General features: G+C 38.3%; 1 protein-coding gene across 3 annotated transcripts in view; it reads left to right on the forward strand.

Annotated features, from left to right (window-relative positions):
* The window catches only part of LOC139763848 (zinc finger protein ubi-d4 B-like), a 105,902-nt gene that overhangs the window by 72,285 nt on the left and 17,835 nt on the right, over positions 1-15,782 (forward strand). For all 3 annotated transcript variants that reach the window (XM_071690192.1, XM_071690193.1, XM_071690194.1), the window contains one exon: positions 11,447-11,559. In XM_071690192.1, coding sequence (XP_071546293.1) covers positions 11,447-11,559 — 113 coding nt within the window. The remainder of the gene's footprint in view (positions 1-11,446; positions 11,560-15,782) is intronic.

A 15,782-nucleotide genomic window follows, 5' to 3' on the forward strand; every position in this document is an offset into this window, starting at 1 on the left:
CAATATGTGGTGTGAGGTGGTTTGATTGAGTAAGTAATGAAAGGGTAAGAGAGGTGTGTGGTAATAAAAAGAGTGTGGTTGAGAGCAGAAGAGGGTGTATTGAAATGGTTTGGTCACATGGAGAGAATGAGTGAGGAAAGATTGACCAAGAAGATGTATGTGTCAGAGGTGGAAGGAACGAGGAGAAGTGGGAGACCAGATTGGAGGTGGATGGATGGAGTGCAAAAGATATTGAGTGATCAGGGTGAAAGACCTGCAAGAAGTAGAGTGAATTGGAATGATGTGATATACCGGGGTCGATGTGCTGTCAATGGATTGAACCAGGGCATGTGAAGCGTCTGGGGTAAACCATGGAAAGTTTTGTGGGGCCTGGATGTGGAAAGGGAGCTGTGGTTCGGTGCATTACACATGACAGCTAGAGACTGAGTGTGAACGAATGTGGCCTTTGTTGTATTTTCCTAGCGCTACCTTGTGCATACGCGGGAGGAGGGGGGTGCCATTTCCATGTGTGGTGGGTGGTGATGGGATTGGACGAAGCCAGCAAGTATGAATATGTACATGTGTATATATATATATATATATATATATATATATATATATATATATATATATATATATATATATATATATATATATATGTCTATGTATGTATATGTATGTATACATTGAAATGTATAGGCTTGTATATGTATGTGTGTGGGCGTTTATGTATATACATGTGTGTGTGGGTGGGTTGGGCCATTCTTTCGTCTGTTTCCTTGTGCTACCTCACTAACATGGGAGACAGCAACACGTATAATAAATAGATATGATGAATAACATGTATGGATGGAATGATAAGAGAGGTGAAAGCATAACTAGGGAATAGGGGTGCAGAGATGGAGTGTTGGGGTTAAGATATGATGGCTAGTGGCAAGCCTGTTTGCGGATGATACTGTGTTGTTTGCAGAGAGTGAAGAGGATTGCAAAAGGTTGTAAGTGTGTTTTATGATGTGTGTAAGCAGAAGAGATTGAGGGTAAATGCACGTAAAAGTAAAGTAATAGTGTTTGAAAGGAAACAGAATGAAAGTGTAGATTTTGCAAAACCATATAGAGTGAAAGAAGAAAGTGTACTGAATTGTGCTGTGCATATGGATGGAAAAATACTGGAAGAAGTGAGGGAATTTAAGTATCTGGGAGCTGTCTTGGGTAAGTATGGTGATATGGAAGAAGAGGTAAGGGAGAGAGCAGTCCAGGGTAGAAGAGTCAGTGAGTTCCTTAATGGAATAATGAAGGGTGAAAGTGTAAGTATGGAAGTGGAGAGAGGATTAAGGGACAGCATAGCCCTGACCTATGCTGCCAAAACATGGATGTGGAATGAGGCACAGAGGTCAAGAATCCAGGCTGTGGAAAAGAGCTATTTGAGAAGAGTAGGTGATGTGACTAAATGGAAAGAAGGAAATGGAAGGGCATATGAGAGAAGTGGCATGGCAAGGAATACAAAGGGTATGAATTGTGGAGTGGTAGAATGGGTAAAACGTAATACTTTGAGGTGATTTGGGCTTGTGGAAAGAATGCAAGACTGGGAGTTTACTAGGAGAGATTATGATAGTACAATTAAAGGGGTTAGTGTGAATGGAAAACCACCTGTGACATGGGCAGATAGGATGGAGGAATACTTGAGGGAGAGAAACAGAGGGAAGATGCGAGGAATGATGTATGCGAGGGAGGCATGTAAGGACAGGGATAAGTGGAGACTCTTTTGCCACGTCTTGATGGGAGTTCCTGGAGGGAATGGGCATCATAGATATAGATAGGTAAATAGAGGTAGAAAACTTTGGTAGTTAGAGTAGGATTATCACTATGCTCTATCAAAATTCATATCATGAAACAGACCACCAAATATGGATGGTAGGAGTGAGAGTAAAAGACTGATGGAGTTAATAAAGTCACAGTTTGTGATATCCTCATTTTAACAGCCTTGAATTTTTTTGAGACAATACTAACATGGTGACTGGAGTAAGCTGATGTAAAACTCATTAACGATTCATATCTTTGTAAAATTCTTCATATCTTCCACCAATTTCTTTGCTAGCATGGTTATGGAGACTCCTGGGGTGTTGGTTCTACTTCATCTGCTGGTCTGTTTGATTACATCTAATAACCGTTTGTTATACCATACCTGTCCAGACTGTCGTTTGGTGACTGAAAACTTATTTAATAGGAACCAGTTCATCAGTTCAGTGTTTTAGTCCTTTCCATTAGGCCACTTTCACTAGATTATGTGGTGATGTGAAGACTTAGATGGTTTGGTCTGACATCCTGCTTCAGGTATCAAACATCACAAACTGGATTTAGTTTTACTGATTCTACATTGTGATTCTCTTACTGAATTGAAATTTGCCTTTATTCATTCATGATATTTTTGAAAGGAATGATTGTGGTGTGCTTGTTTTCCGATATGTTGTATATTTGAATTGATTTGTCCTTTTTACTTAGGCATTAGTATTCTCTGATGCCCAGTAAAGAACTAACATTGTAAGTTGCTCTGTAAAGTTCAGGAGGATGACTGGTACTGGATCTTTGGATCTTCTGGGGGTGCTGTCATTACAGTACTGTTCCTACATACATGCTCCCTTGGTCTGTCCCTTGCCTTTAAATCTTACCTTTAGATCTTCCCTTGCACTTCCATCCATTCTCTCCCTTGAAAAGATCATGTTTCATAGTGAGCAAAAAATAAGATTGATTTTTAGTTAATTAATTATACAAATACATCAGAACCCCTTTTATGGGGCACCTACATCTCTGAAGCTGCATTCCAATTAGGAACAGGACCCTGTTGGAGAGAGAAGTTCCTTGACGAGACTGCACTCCTTTTTATCCATTAACAATGGTACAGCCTCTCCTTAGATGACGTTTCACTCATGATGAAACCACATGCAGGTGGAGGCAGATAACACTTCTGTGGTCTATGAAAGAGATCTGTGTGCAGTGTGAACCTGATATGTACATATTCAGTGATTTATAAACACTACAAGTTTTTAGTTTGATTGGAAAAAGTCGTTGAAACTGAAAAAAAGCTCTATCCTCATAAAAGTTAGTGCTCTTCGGTGTCTCAAGTCTGGTAACTTTTAGGCTGAGAAGTTGCCAAGTTATGAAATTTACCAGATTGTGGGTACATTTTCAGTGTTTTAAAGGAGACCTGAAAACATCAAATAACTCTTAACTTAATCTGGAGTTTTGTTAATCCAGCATATGTTTCTATCAGCTTTAAACAAAATTACAATTGTATTTAGTTAGGTAACTGATAACTTTAGGGACATGATTCATGTATCTTAAGGAATCATATGAAAATGTTATCATTGGCCCATTAAACTTTTTAGAATAGAATTAGATATGCAGCAATTATGTAAAATAATGTGTACTTAGAAGGGTAAGTCTTAAAAAGGTGGGCAGGGCATTTAAGCTACGGGGAAATGTGGGGTATAGACAAAGAATATAAACAAAAATAAACTATATTATCCCTAGGAACACAACCTTACATAATGTAGAAATAAGATTATGGGACAAAGAGTCTTCCTTAGTGAAGAGAGTCCAGGCACTTCTCATTATTAATTCTGTACCATGGCTCCTTGTTTTCCAAACTTTTCTTCATTCTCTTCAATTAATTACATAAAAAACTAAATTTTCCAATTCATAGCTGATTCTGAATGGCACTCTAGACAACTTAATGTACCATGGATCAAATTATGGATAAGAATGTTTGTAGCTTTCCTTTATCAAGAGAATAAAGAGTTAATGTAGTAATACTATAATTAAATTTGCAGCGTGCTTGATCCATGGTGAAATGCCAGTAAGAGATGCCTACTTCTTGTAGACAAGTGATTATTGTTTATGTCCATATAAATTAGATTAATTATCTATCTGTCAAAAGTTTTTATTTTTCAGATTTTCAAAATCAGTATGAGAGATTCTTTGCCAGCTTGTTTTGTCACACTGTATGCAGTATTTGGTGTTCATCTCAAATATATGATGTCAGAATGACATGTAGAAATTCACAATAACAGACACAGATTAGAGTATGATAATTGATTGTAAGGTGGTTGAAGATATATTCAGTTGAATTTAAATGTCTAAAGTATAATCTAAGTATGTACTACAGTGTTTATGCTTTAAATCCATACTCTTGGCAGTATCCACCATATGCAGACAGACGATAACAAACTGATTTAGCATCCGTATGATATACACCATAGACGACAATCCTTTCATAACTTCCCTTAATTTTGTAATTTTCAGCATTTTTCAAAGTTTTATAAGGGATTCATTGCCAGCTTGTGTTATCCAGTTATATTCAGTTTTGGTGTTAGTCTCTCATATACATCGTGTCATATTGAAATACATCATGGAAAATCTCAGGGCACAAAACTAGAGCAGAATTTACGAATCCAGTGTAAGGACATTTATTGTCAGTTCTAGATATTTAAGGTATGATTTTGCCTTTTTTTCAATGATTTTTTCAAATTTCTTTTCTTACCAAGAATTGGGTACACCTTGATAATAGTATTGTGTTTTGCACAGTCTTAAATGTGATGTGCTTTCTTTTCCTGCTTTTAGCCTCACTACTTTCATTACTAGATCTTAGACACTTGAATGTCATTAGAAAAGCAATATACACAAAAATAACAAGCTAAAGTAACAGTCACATCCACCATGGATTTAAAACAGAGCAAACAATGGACTTTGCAGTGTACAGATTCCTTGGTGGCATCTATACAGCAGAATGGCAAATGAAATTAGGAATGCTCTACTGCAGATGTTGGAGTGCATTCATAATTACTTCTAGAAAAAAGAAAAGAGTTACTGGAATTGATGTAAACTAGAAAGATTGCGTGCATGTAATCTCCGTATGCATCTACCTTACAAAAGCCTTCTGCCACTAATCAGGAAGGTGGCTTGTATAACATCTTTGCTAGATAACAAGAATTTGGCATTTTTGTGTTGGTCTCTACAGCATATTGAAACTCATCTTTCCACTTTGAGTTGTATCTTTTATGTAACTCCTTCCACTTGTTTTGCTTAGATACACTCTTGTGATCTTTGCCCCTCATCTTTTTTTGTAGATGTGAACAAGTATGAAAAAAATTTTATTTTTTCATACTTAATCGCTGTTTCCCATGTCAGCGAGGTAGCACCAGGAAGCAGATGAGGAATGGCCCATCCACTCATATACACATATATGTACCCATACATGCACATGTACATACATATACAAACACATACACAAGCATATACATATATACACATGTACATATTCATACTTGCATAAGTAAGTTTGAATGGAGGAAAGCTTGAGGAAGTGAAGTGTTTTAGATATCTGGGAATGGATTTGGCAGCGGATGGAACCATAGAAGCGGAAGTGAGTCACAGGGTGGGGGAGGGGGCGAAGGTTCTGGGAACATTGAAGAATGTGAGGAAAGCGAGAACGTTATCTTGGAGAGCAGAAATTAGTATGTTTGAAGGAATAGTGGTTCTAACAATGTTATATGGTTGGGAGGCATAGGCTATAAATAGGGTTGTGCAGAGGAGGATGGATGTGTTGGAAATGAAATGTTTGAGGACAATGTGTTTTGTGAGGTGGTTTGATCGAGTAAGTAATGAAAGGGTAAGAAAGATGTGTAGTAATAAAAAGAGTGTGGTTGAGAGAGTAGAAGAGGGTGTTTTGAAATGGTTTGGTCACATGGAGAGAATGAGTTAGGAAAGATTGACAAAGAGGATATATGTGTCAGAGGTGGAGGGAATGAGGAGAAGTGGGAGACCAAATTAGAGGTGGAAAGATGGAGTGAAAAAGATTTTGAGTGATCGGGGCCTGAACATACAGGAGGGTGAAAGGCGTGCAAGGAGTAGAGTGAATTGGAACAATGTGGTATACCTGGGTCGATGTACTGTCAGTAGATTGAACTAGGGCATGTGGAGCGACTGGGGTAAGCCATGGAAAGTTCTGTGGGGCCTGGATGTGGAAAGGGAGCTGTGGTTTTGGTGCATTACACATGACAGCTAGAGACAGCGTGTGAACGAATGTGGCCTTTTGTCTTCTCCTAGCACTACTTTGCGCGGGGGAGGGGGATGCTATTTCATGTGTGGTGGGATGGCAATGGGAATGAATAAAGGCACCAAGTATGAATATGTACATGTGTTTATATGTATATGACTGTGTAAGTATATGTATGTATACAATGAAATGTATAAGTATTTATATTTGTGTGTGTGGGCATGTATGTATATACATGTGCATGTGGGTGGGTTGGGCCATTCTTTTGTCTTTTTCCTTGCGCTAACTCGCAAATGCAGAAGACAGCGACAAGGTATAATATATATAAATATATAAGATATATATTTTCGTACATATTCTCCATTTCCCGCGTTAGCGAGATAGCGTTAAGAACAGAGGACTGAACCTAAGAGGGAAAATCCTCACTAGGCCCCCTTCTCTGTTCCTTCTTTTGGAAAAGTCAAAACTGGAGGGGAGGATTTCCAGCCCCCTGCTCCCATATATATATGGATTTGTATGTAGCATTTATAGATCTGAAGAAGGCATATGATGGAGTTGATAGAGATGCTCTGTGGAAGGTATTAAGAGTATATGGTGTGGGAGGTAAGGTGCTAGAAGCAGTGAAAAGTTTTTGTTGAGTATGTAAGGCATGTTTATGAGTGGGAAGAGAGGAAAGTGAGTGGTTCCCAGTGAATGTCGGTTTGCGGCAGGGGTGTGTGATGTCTCTGTGGTTGTTTAATTTGATTATGGATGGGGTTGTTAGGGAGGTGAATGCAAGAGTTTTGGAAAGAGGGGCAAGTATACGGTCTGTTGTGGATGAGAGAGCTTGGGAAGTGTCAGTTGTTGTTTGCTGATTCGTGTGAGAAACTGCAGAAGCTGGTGACTGAGTTTGGTAAAGTGTGTGAAAGAAGAAAGCTGAGAGTAAATGTGATTAAGAGCAAGGTTATTAGGTACAGTAGGGTTGAGGGACAAGTCAGTTGGGAGTAAGTTTGAATGGAGAAAAACTGGAGGAAGTGAAGTGTTTCAGATATCTGGGAGTGGATTTGGCAGCGGATGGAACCATGGAAGCAGAAGTGAATCATAGGGTGGGGAAGGGGGCGAAAGTTCTGGGAGCATTGGAGAATGGGTGGAAGTCAAGAATTTTATTTTGGAAAGCAAATAATGGGTATGTTTGAAGGAATAGTTGTTCCAACAATGTTATATGGTTGCGAAATGTGGGCTATAGATAGAGTTGTTCGGAGGAGGGTGGATGTGTTGGAAATGAGATGTTTGAGGACAATATGTGGTGTGAGGTGGTTTGATCGAGTAAGTAATAATAGGGTAAGAGAGATGTGTGGTAATAAAAAGAGTGTGGTTGAGAGAGCAGAAGAGTGTGTTTTGAAATGGTTTGGTCACATGGAGAGAATAAGTGAGGAAAGATTGACCAAGAGGATATATGTGTCAGAGGTGGAGGGAACGAGGAGAATGGGGGACCAAATTGGAGGTGGAAAGATGAGTGAAAAAGATTTTGAGTGATCGGGGCCTGAACATGCCGGAGGGTGAAAGGCGTGCAAGGAATAGAGTGAATTGGGACAATGTGGTATACCGGGGTCGACGTGCTGTCAATGGATTGAACCAGGGCATGTGAAGCGTCTGGGGTAAACCATGGAAAGTTCTGTGGGGCCTGGATGTGGAAAGGGAGCTGTGGTTTCGGTGCATTATACATGACAGCTAGAGACTGAGTGTGAACGAATGTGACCTTTGTTGTCTTTTCCTAGCACTACCTCGTGCACATGTGGGGGGAGGGGGTTGTTATTTCATGTGTGGCAGGGTGGCGATGGGAATGAATAAAGGCAGACAATATGAATTATGTACATGTGTGTATATGTATATGTCTGTGTTTGTATATATATGTATACGTTGAGATGTATAGGTATCTATATTTGCGTGTGTGGACGTTTATGTATATACATGTATATGTGGGTGGGTTGGGCCATTCTTTCATCTGTTTCCTTGCACTACCTCGCTAATGTGGGAGACAGCAACAAAGCAAAATAGATAGATGAATAAATGAATATATGTATATATATATTCCATACATATTTGCCATTTCCTGTGTTAGCGAGGTAGCGTAAAGAACAGAGGACTGAGCCTTAGAGGGAACATCTTCACTTGGCCCCCTTCTCTGTTCCTTCTTTTGGAAAATTAAAGAATGATAGGGGAAGATATCCAGCCCACCACTCCCTCCCCTTTTAGTCACCTTTTACGACATGCAGTGAGTATGTGGGAAGTATTCTTTCTCCCCTATCCTTAGTTACACCCATAAGCTTTTGTCCCATGAACTTAATACCTTAATGTCCTACCAAATTATCCTTTCCAACCCTCAAAACTCACATTTTTTCGAGTTGTTTGAAAAATTTATTTAACTTCAGTTTCAAAGATGTTCATATAACAGTAAAAAAAGAATCTCTTCATTATTTTTTGTCCACTATTTTCACAGTAATAACAAATGCAAGGTTTGAGGATGTTTCAGCATAGTATGCTAAAATGTGCAAGAGTAAGGCATAAACATCAAGCCAGTTCTTGTTTTATTATTTATTTTACTTGCACCAAAATATTTATTACTGATTATTGTTTTACCTTATATAATGTAATTCATTGATAATAATGTTTCACAGCACAGCTATCAAAGTTTATTAAATAACTAACAGCACTGATGAAATGCAATGTTGCCTAGTTCAAGGATATTTTGGCACACTGCCTCCAATTTTGATAGAAAACTTTCTCCTGCCTCATCTTGATTAACTATTGATGATAAAAGATTCATTGTCCATAATATCATTCTCCACACGATCCTAAAACACATCATCATTATCAAATACTTCAGAATTGTCTGCTTGGTCCCCTAAATCTTGCAAAAGCCACTCAAATCCTTTCTTAGAAAACTCATGAAAATATGCTGTCATTGGCATGTTTAGAGGATGACTGACTGTGGGGAGAAACTGTAATTCACTACCACCTCATCTATCACCTAGGCTCTGTACATGGACATGAAATTGAGGCATGATGCTCATTGTGTATATTTCTGTTTAGAGACGTCCCCAAGCTCTTATGAATATCCGTATGGAGGCATTAAGGGGTAAAGATTTATTCAAGTTTAACCTTCAATTCATAAACTTTCTGACATAAGATTTTGAAATACAGAAGTCAGATGCATAATCTTCAGTATTACTTTGAATGAATGAAGGAGTGAATGATTGAAGTTCATTTCAGGATACTTGGAAAAGTATCTCAAATCTTTGTCCCATGAAAGGCTATACATACATGATACCATCTGTCTTAAAGAGCATCTAAAAGCAAGCCTTGGAATAGTCCAAGATATAATGTTCTGAAGTTCTTTAGGGTTTTGTTCAGAATCCAAATATCAGATCTTGAAATTAGTTGACTATTTTGAAAGAAAATACCTTAGATTCTGAAAGACACCTTCAGCAGAACCTGCAGTGTTTTAGAACACCTGTGCCATGCCCTATGCATAATGTATGATACCTTGAGCCTAAAGGAGTTTCTGTCTAGTTTTGTACAAAAAAATACTTCTTTCAAGTAAAGGCTGGTTTTATTCCCCTGCTGGAAAATTATTTCTTTTATAGTACTGTACTTTGTGCATACTATTCATGTTTATCTGTTAATGCCAAGTGCGAGCAGCTGAAGATTGATCTCCGGCCACCTTAAATAACACAGTTGACCATCTCATTTTAGTATATGCATTCCTTTCATGACTGCAGTAATAGCCACGATCCATTTTATTTTATTGCATATTACTCCAGAGACTAACTGCAGTGCTCCTCTTATTCAAATCTCAGTTTACATAGATGCTCCATCACTTGTTCTCAACTCACATCCCTCATTTCTTTGGCTGAATTGTTTATGTAATTAATACTGTTATTAGCATAATGCGTCCTTTTTTTTTCTTCTTTTTATGAAATGAACATATAGTTATTGAATGTTGTCTATAATTTTATATAGGGTGGCTTTTGAAAAATCATCTCCATATAAATTTTATAAAGTGTCCCACAACAATCTAATTCTTTTTCTTCATTGTTCAATCCTTTGACTCTCCACACTCCCACCATACAAATCAAACGTAAGTTGTTACTAAAAATTTCCTTTGCAACTAAAACTTCTTCATTGTCTGGTCGTATTATTTTGTTCATAATTCACAGTCAGTTGTTGTTGGATTAGGCTTTTTGCTTACTGAATCTTAATAGTAATGTCCAAAATCAGTATTAAAGATATTTTGTATGTTTTTGTTATACAAAATTACTCGATATCGTCTTAACCAGCTGAGTGCTGATCAAGATTAGTATTTCACCTTTGTATCCTATCCTGCTTTTAAAAGATTAAGTGTCCCAAGTTTATCACTGAAACTTGCATGCTGAAATGGATCCTAGAAATCAAGATTTTTGAGATAGGTCAGTCTTGGATTATCAAGAGTTAGGTTAAGCAGGTTCTCAATAGTTAATATTTTGATTAAGCAGGTCGTGCATAATCGTACAATCAAAGTTTTGATCATGCAGGTCATGAATAATCAAAGTTTTGGTTAAGCAGGCCCTGGATAATAAACATTTTTTAAGCAGGTCCTGGATCATCAGTTTTAGTTAAGCAGGTCCTGGATAATTGTTTTTTTGGTTAATCAGATCCTGGAATAGTAGATTGGTTGGTTAAGCAGGTCCTGGTAATCAAAACTTTGTCCAAACAGATCCTGGATAATCAAAGATTTGGTTAAGTAGGTCCTGAATAATCAAAGTTTTAGTTAGCAGGTCCTGGGTAATCAAAGTTTTGGTTAATAAGGTCCTAGATAATCAGAGTTTTGATTAAGCAGGTCATGGATAATCAAAGTTTTGGTTAATCAGGTCCTAAATATAAAAGAAATTGGTCAAGCAGATTCTTGATAATCAAGTTTGTATATACATTGCATGGATAATTGATATTTTGATTAAGCAGCCGCTGGATAAGCAGGATTTCTTTTTCGTAAGTCTTCTGCATTGAGAATCCTGAATAACTTGATATATTCATATAACATGGTTTTATCCATACACTGTGTTAAAGTGAATAGGTTAGGGTGTATTTTTAGTGTCATAGTTTGAATAGTAACAACACAATAAAGTTAACCAAAATGTTGGAAGCTTACATTATATGTTTCTTATATCACAAGATTGTCATTGACCATGCTCACTATAGCAAATGTAAATTCTGGTGAACTGAAATGACAGACTAGGACTCTTGGAGAGTCTGTACATCCATCAAATACATATGCAGTTCGATATTTTGTTTTAGAGTGCATGTAGATAGATTAAGAGAATTACATAAGGCTGATTTGAAAGAGAAGTAACTAGTTTACATTTTATTATTGATTTACATGAATAGTTTCTGCTACAGGTCATCCCACTTGCCTGCAGTTTACGGCTCAAATGATGATCTCGGTGAGGCTGTACCGATGGCAGTGCATTGAGTGCAAGTGCTGTACAGTTTGTGGGACCTCAGAGAATGATGTAAGTCCAATGAGAAAGAATGTCACTATTTGCATAGAAGAATATGAGGATGAGATATCACCTCAGTTAAATCTGGTATGTAATCACCCTTGAGCATGTAGAATAGACCTTCAGCTATCTGTGTTCTTCTTACCAGCATAGTAAAGATTTAATATCCAGTGAAATAAACTATGAATTGGGAAAAGGTAAAAATGAAAAGAAATTCACAGAAGCAAGTCTCTGTGTTTGACAACAAACCATAGAGGCATGTACATTTACATCATGTCAGAGATGGTAGCATGGACACACTCACTATAGAAAGCCAAACTCTTTATTGGAGTGGCATACCTTGTAATTTTACTTTTTACTGGAGTGGCGTACCTTCTAAAATTACAGGGCACCAAGAATTCACTAATCCAAAACAGATTTAACTTTGATATTCTAATTAGGAATCGCATTGACTTGTGGTTAACCCCATCCCACCCAGAGTGGTAATTTGCCTTGCTTTTTGCAAAATTTAATAACTGTGAAATATTCAAGGATTCAGAAAATACCTAATGTTTCTACCTAATGCTCCTTTGTAATGTTCCCAGCTACTACTCCTCTCTATTGCTCCTACCATTTTGCCAAAAGGCAGGGCTAGCACATAGTACTAGTTGTGTGAGTTGTGCTGTCTTGTGGTATGTGTGACAAGGAGGGAGTTGTATGTTTGTGTGGGTGAGGCAGAAAGAAAAGACACCTATATGGGTCAAAGGAGTGCAACTTGACAACCATTGAAGTGGTGGCTTACTATGCAACTCTCACTTGCCTTCCCAATGCCTTGATGGGTAGTGCCAGTAATGGAATGATTTTCTTTTATATTATAGTTTTTCTGTCACAAAATTTGATAATTTTCTGGTATTAGACATGGCGATAACATGTCCTTTTGGGAATGGAATTTCACAAGACAAGAAAAATTGGGAACATGAGAAAGAAAATATATTCAAGCAATGGACCGTGTGGCTCAGACTGAAAGCTTCAGTGGTAAAGATGAAAAAACAGAAAATTGAGAAAATTTTTTAGAAGCAGAGGAAGTTCAGCCAAAGTCTGAAGAAATTCGTATGTGATGTGTATTTAGATAGGGGTAAACTGGAAAATTCTTAAGGAACTATGTGTGATATATTCCACATCCAGGCCCCACAGACCTTTCCATGGTTTACCCCAGATGCTTCAAATGCCCTGGTTCAATCTATTGACAGCACGTTGACCCCAGTATACCACAATGTTCCAATTCACTCTATTCCTTTCATGCCTCTCTCTCTCCTATATGTCCAGGCCCTGATCACTCAAAATCTTTTTCACTCCATCCTTCCATCTCCAATATGGTCTTTTGCTTCTCTTTGTTCCCCTTACCTGTAACACATATATCCTCTTTGTCAGTCTTTCCATATGCCCAAACCATTTCAACACACCCTGTTCTGCTCTCTCAACTGCATTCTTTTTATTTCCACACATCTCTCTTACCCTTTCATTACTTACTTGATCAAACCACCTCACACCACATATTGTCCTCAGACATTTTATTTCCAACACATCTGCCCTCCTCCATATAACCCTATCTATAACCCATGCCTCACAACCATTTAGTATTGTTGAAACTACTATTCCTTCAGACATACCCATTTTTGCTCTCCGAGATAATGTTCTCTCCTTCCACACATTCTTCATCGCTCCCAGTACTTTCTCCCCTTCCCTCACCCTGTGACTCACTTCTGCTTCCATGGTTCCATTTGCTGCTAAGTCTTCTCCCAGATATCTGAAACACTTTACTTCCAGTTTTTCTCCAATCAGAGTTACATCCCTTTTTAATTGTTCCTCAACCCTACTGAACCTTATAACCTTGCTCTTATTCACATTTATTCTCAACTTTCTTCTCTCACACACTTTCCCAAACTCGGTCACTAACTTCTGCCATTTCTCTTTTGAATCAGTCACCAGAGCTTTATCATTGGCAAACAACAACTGACTCACTTCCCAGTCCCTCTCATCCCCAACTGACTGCATAATCACCCCTCTCTCTCCAAAACTCTTGCATTTATCTCCCTAACCACCCCATCCATAAACAAATTAAACAACCTTGGGGACATCACACACCCCTGCCACAGACCGACCTTCCCTGGGAATCAGTCACTCTTCTCTCTTCCTACTCATACACATGCCTTACGTCATTGGTGAAAACTTTTCACTGCTTCTAGCAGCCTACCTCCCACACCATATACTCTTAAGACCTTCCACAAAGCTTCTCTGTCAACCCTATCATATGCTTTCTCGAGATCTATCAATGCGACATACAAATCCATTTGTTTTTCTAAGTACTTCTTACACACATTCTTCAAAGCAAACACCTGATCAACACCACCTCTGCCACATCTAAAACCACACTGCTCCTCCTCAATCTAGTGCTCTGTACACACCTTCAACCTCTCAGTCAGTACCCTCCTGTACAGTTTCCAAGGAATACTCAACAAACTTATTCCTCTGTAGCTTAAACACTCACCTTAATCCCCTTTGCCTTTGTACAGTGGCACTGTGCATGCATTCTGCCAATCCTCAGGCACTTCACCATGATCCATAGATGCACTGAATATCCTACCAACCAGCCAACATCACTGTTACCCCCTTTCTTAATGAATTCTACTGCAGTACCATTCAAACCCACCGCCTTGCCGGTTTCATCTTCCGCAAAACTTTCACTACTTCTTCTCTCTTAACCAAACCATTCTCCATGATCCTTTCACTTTGCACACCACCCCGACCAAAACACCCTATATCTGCCACTCTATCATCAAACATATTAAATAAACCTTCAGAATACTCACTCCACCTCCTTCTCACTTCATCACTACTTATTATTACTTCCTTCCTTTCCCCCTTCATAGATGTTCCCATTTGTTAACTTGTCTTACACACTTTATTTACGTCCTTCCGAAACATTTTTTTTATTCTCCGTAAAGTTTAATGATACTCTCTCACTCCTATAGTCAATTGCCCTCTTTTTCAACCCTTGCACTTTCCTCTTGACCTCCTGCTGCTTTCTTTTATATGTCTCATTTGCACTCCTTCCTTGTAAGCATCATCCAAACGCCTCTCTTTTTTCTTTCACTAAAGACTTCATCCCACCGCTCACTACCCTTTCTGATCTGCCCACCTCCTACCTTTCTCATGCCACATGCATCCTTTGCACATGTCATCACTGCTTCCCTAAATACATCCCATTCCTCACCGACTCCCCTCACATCATTTGCTCTCACCTATTGTCATTCTACACTCAGTCTCTCTGGTACTTCCTCATACAAAAGAAGGGGCAGAGAAGGGGGCCAAGTTAGGACTTCCCTCTAAGGCTCAGCCACCTGTTCTTGACTCTACCTGACTAATGCAGGAAGTGGTGAATATGTATGAAAAACTATATGTATATATATCCCTGGGGTTAGGGAGAAGAGTACTTGCCAAGTATTCACTGTATGCCATAGAAGGCAGTTAAAAGGAGTGGGAGCAGAGGGCTTGAAATCCTCCCTGCATGTTTTCCTTTTCTGAAATAAGGAACAGAGAAGGGGATCAAGTGAGGATTTTTCACTCTTAAGTATCGGTAATCTGTTCTTGATGCTACCTCACTAATGTGGGAAATGGTGAATATGTATGAAAAAAAATTCACATAATGGTGAATGGCAAAATTCCGAAGGAACTGTGTAATTCACATTTACATGATGGTGAACACCCAGCTCACTCTTAATGACTGAGGGACTTGACAAACAATGAATGACAAATTTAGAAGCTTCATAATCATCTGGGTCTGATTAAGAGAAAGATGCAGATATTTTGGCATCAGAGTGTAGATAGCAGGCAGTTTCCCTCTGATTGGTTTGAAAAGATTCTGCCAAGTGAATTAAAAGTCAAATTTGAATGGCTGCTTTACTACATAAAGACAGTTTTAATTTCATGTTTTGCATCTGTATTTTAGGGAATCTGTCTTGAGCTATACTTCAGATTGCTTATCCAAAGAAGAAATTTTATGATTAGAAACCTTTAAAACCACACATTCTCAAACATGAGAATTTTTGAAAGCATCATGAAGTTTACCCCCAGTAGAAGGATCTAGAAAGATAGGTTGATAGGTAATTCATAGATAATTTTCAAGGGAAATTCCCAGCCTCATCCTTTGTATGCTCATACATAAATATAGGCTCACATGATTGATCCATGAGAGT

This window comes from Panulirus ornatus, chromosome 48 (assembly GCF_036320965.1).
Source record: "Panulirus ornatus isolate Po-2019 chromosome 48, ASM3632096v1, whole genome shotgun sequence".
NCBI classification, from domain to species: domain Eukaryota; kingdom Metazoa; phylum Arthropoda; class Malacostraca; order Decapoda; family Palinuridae; genus Panulirus; species Panulirus ornatus.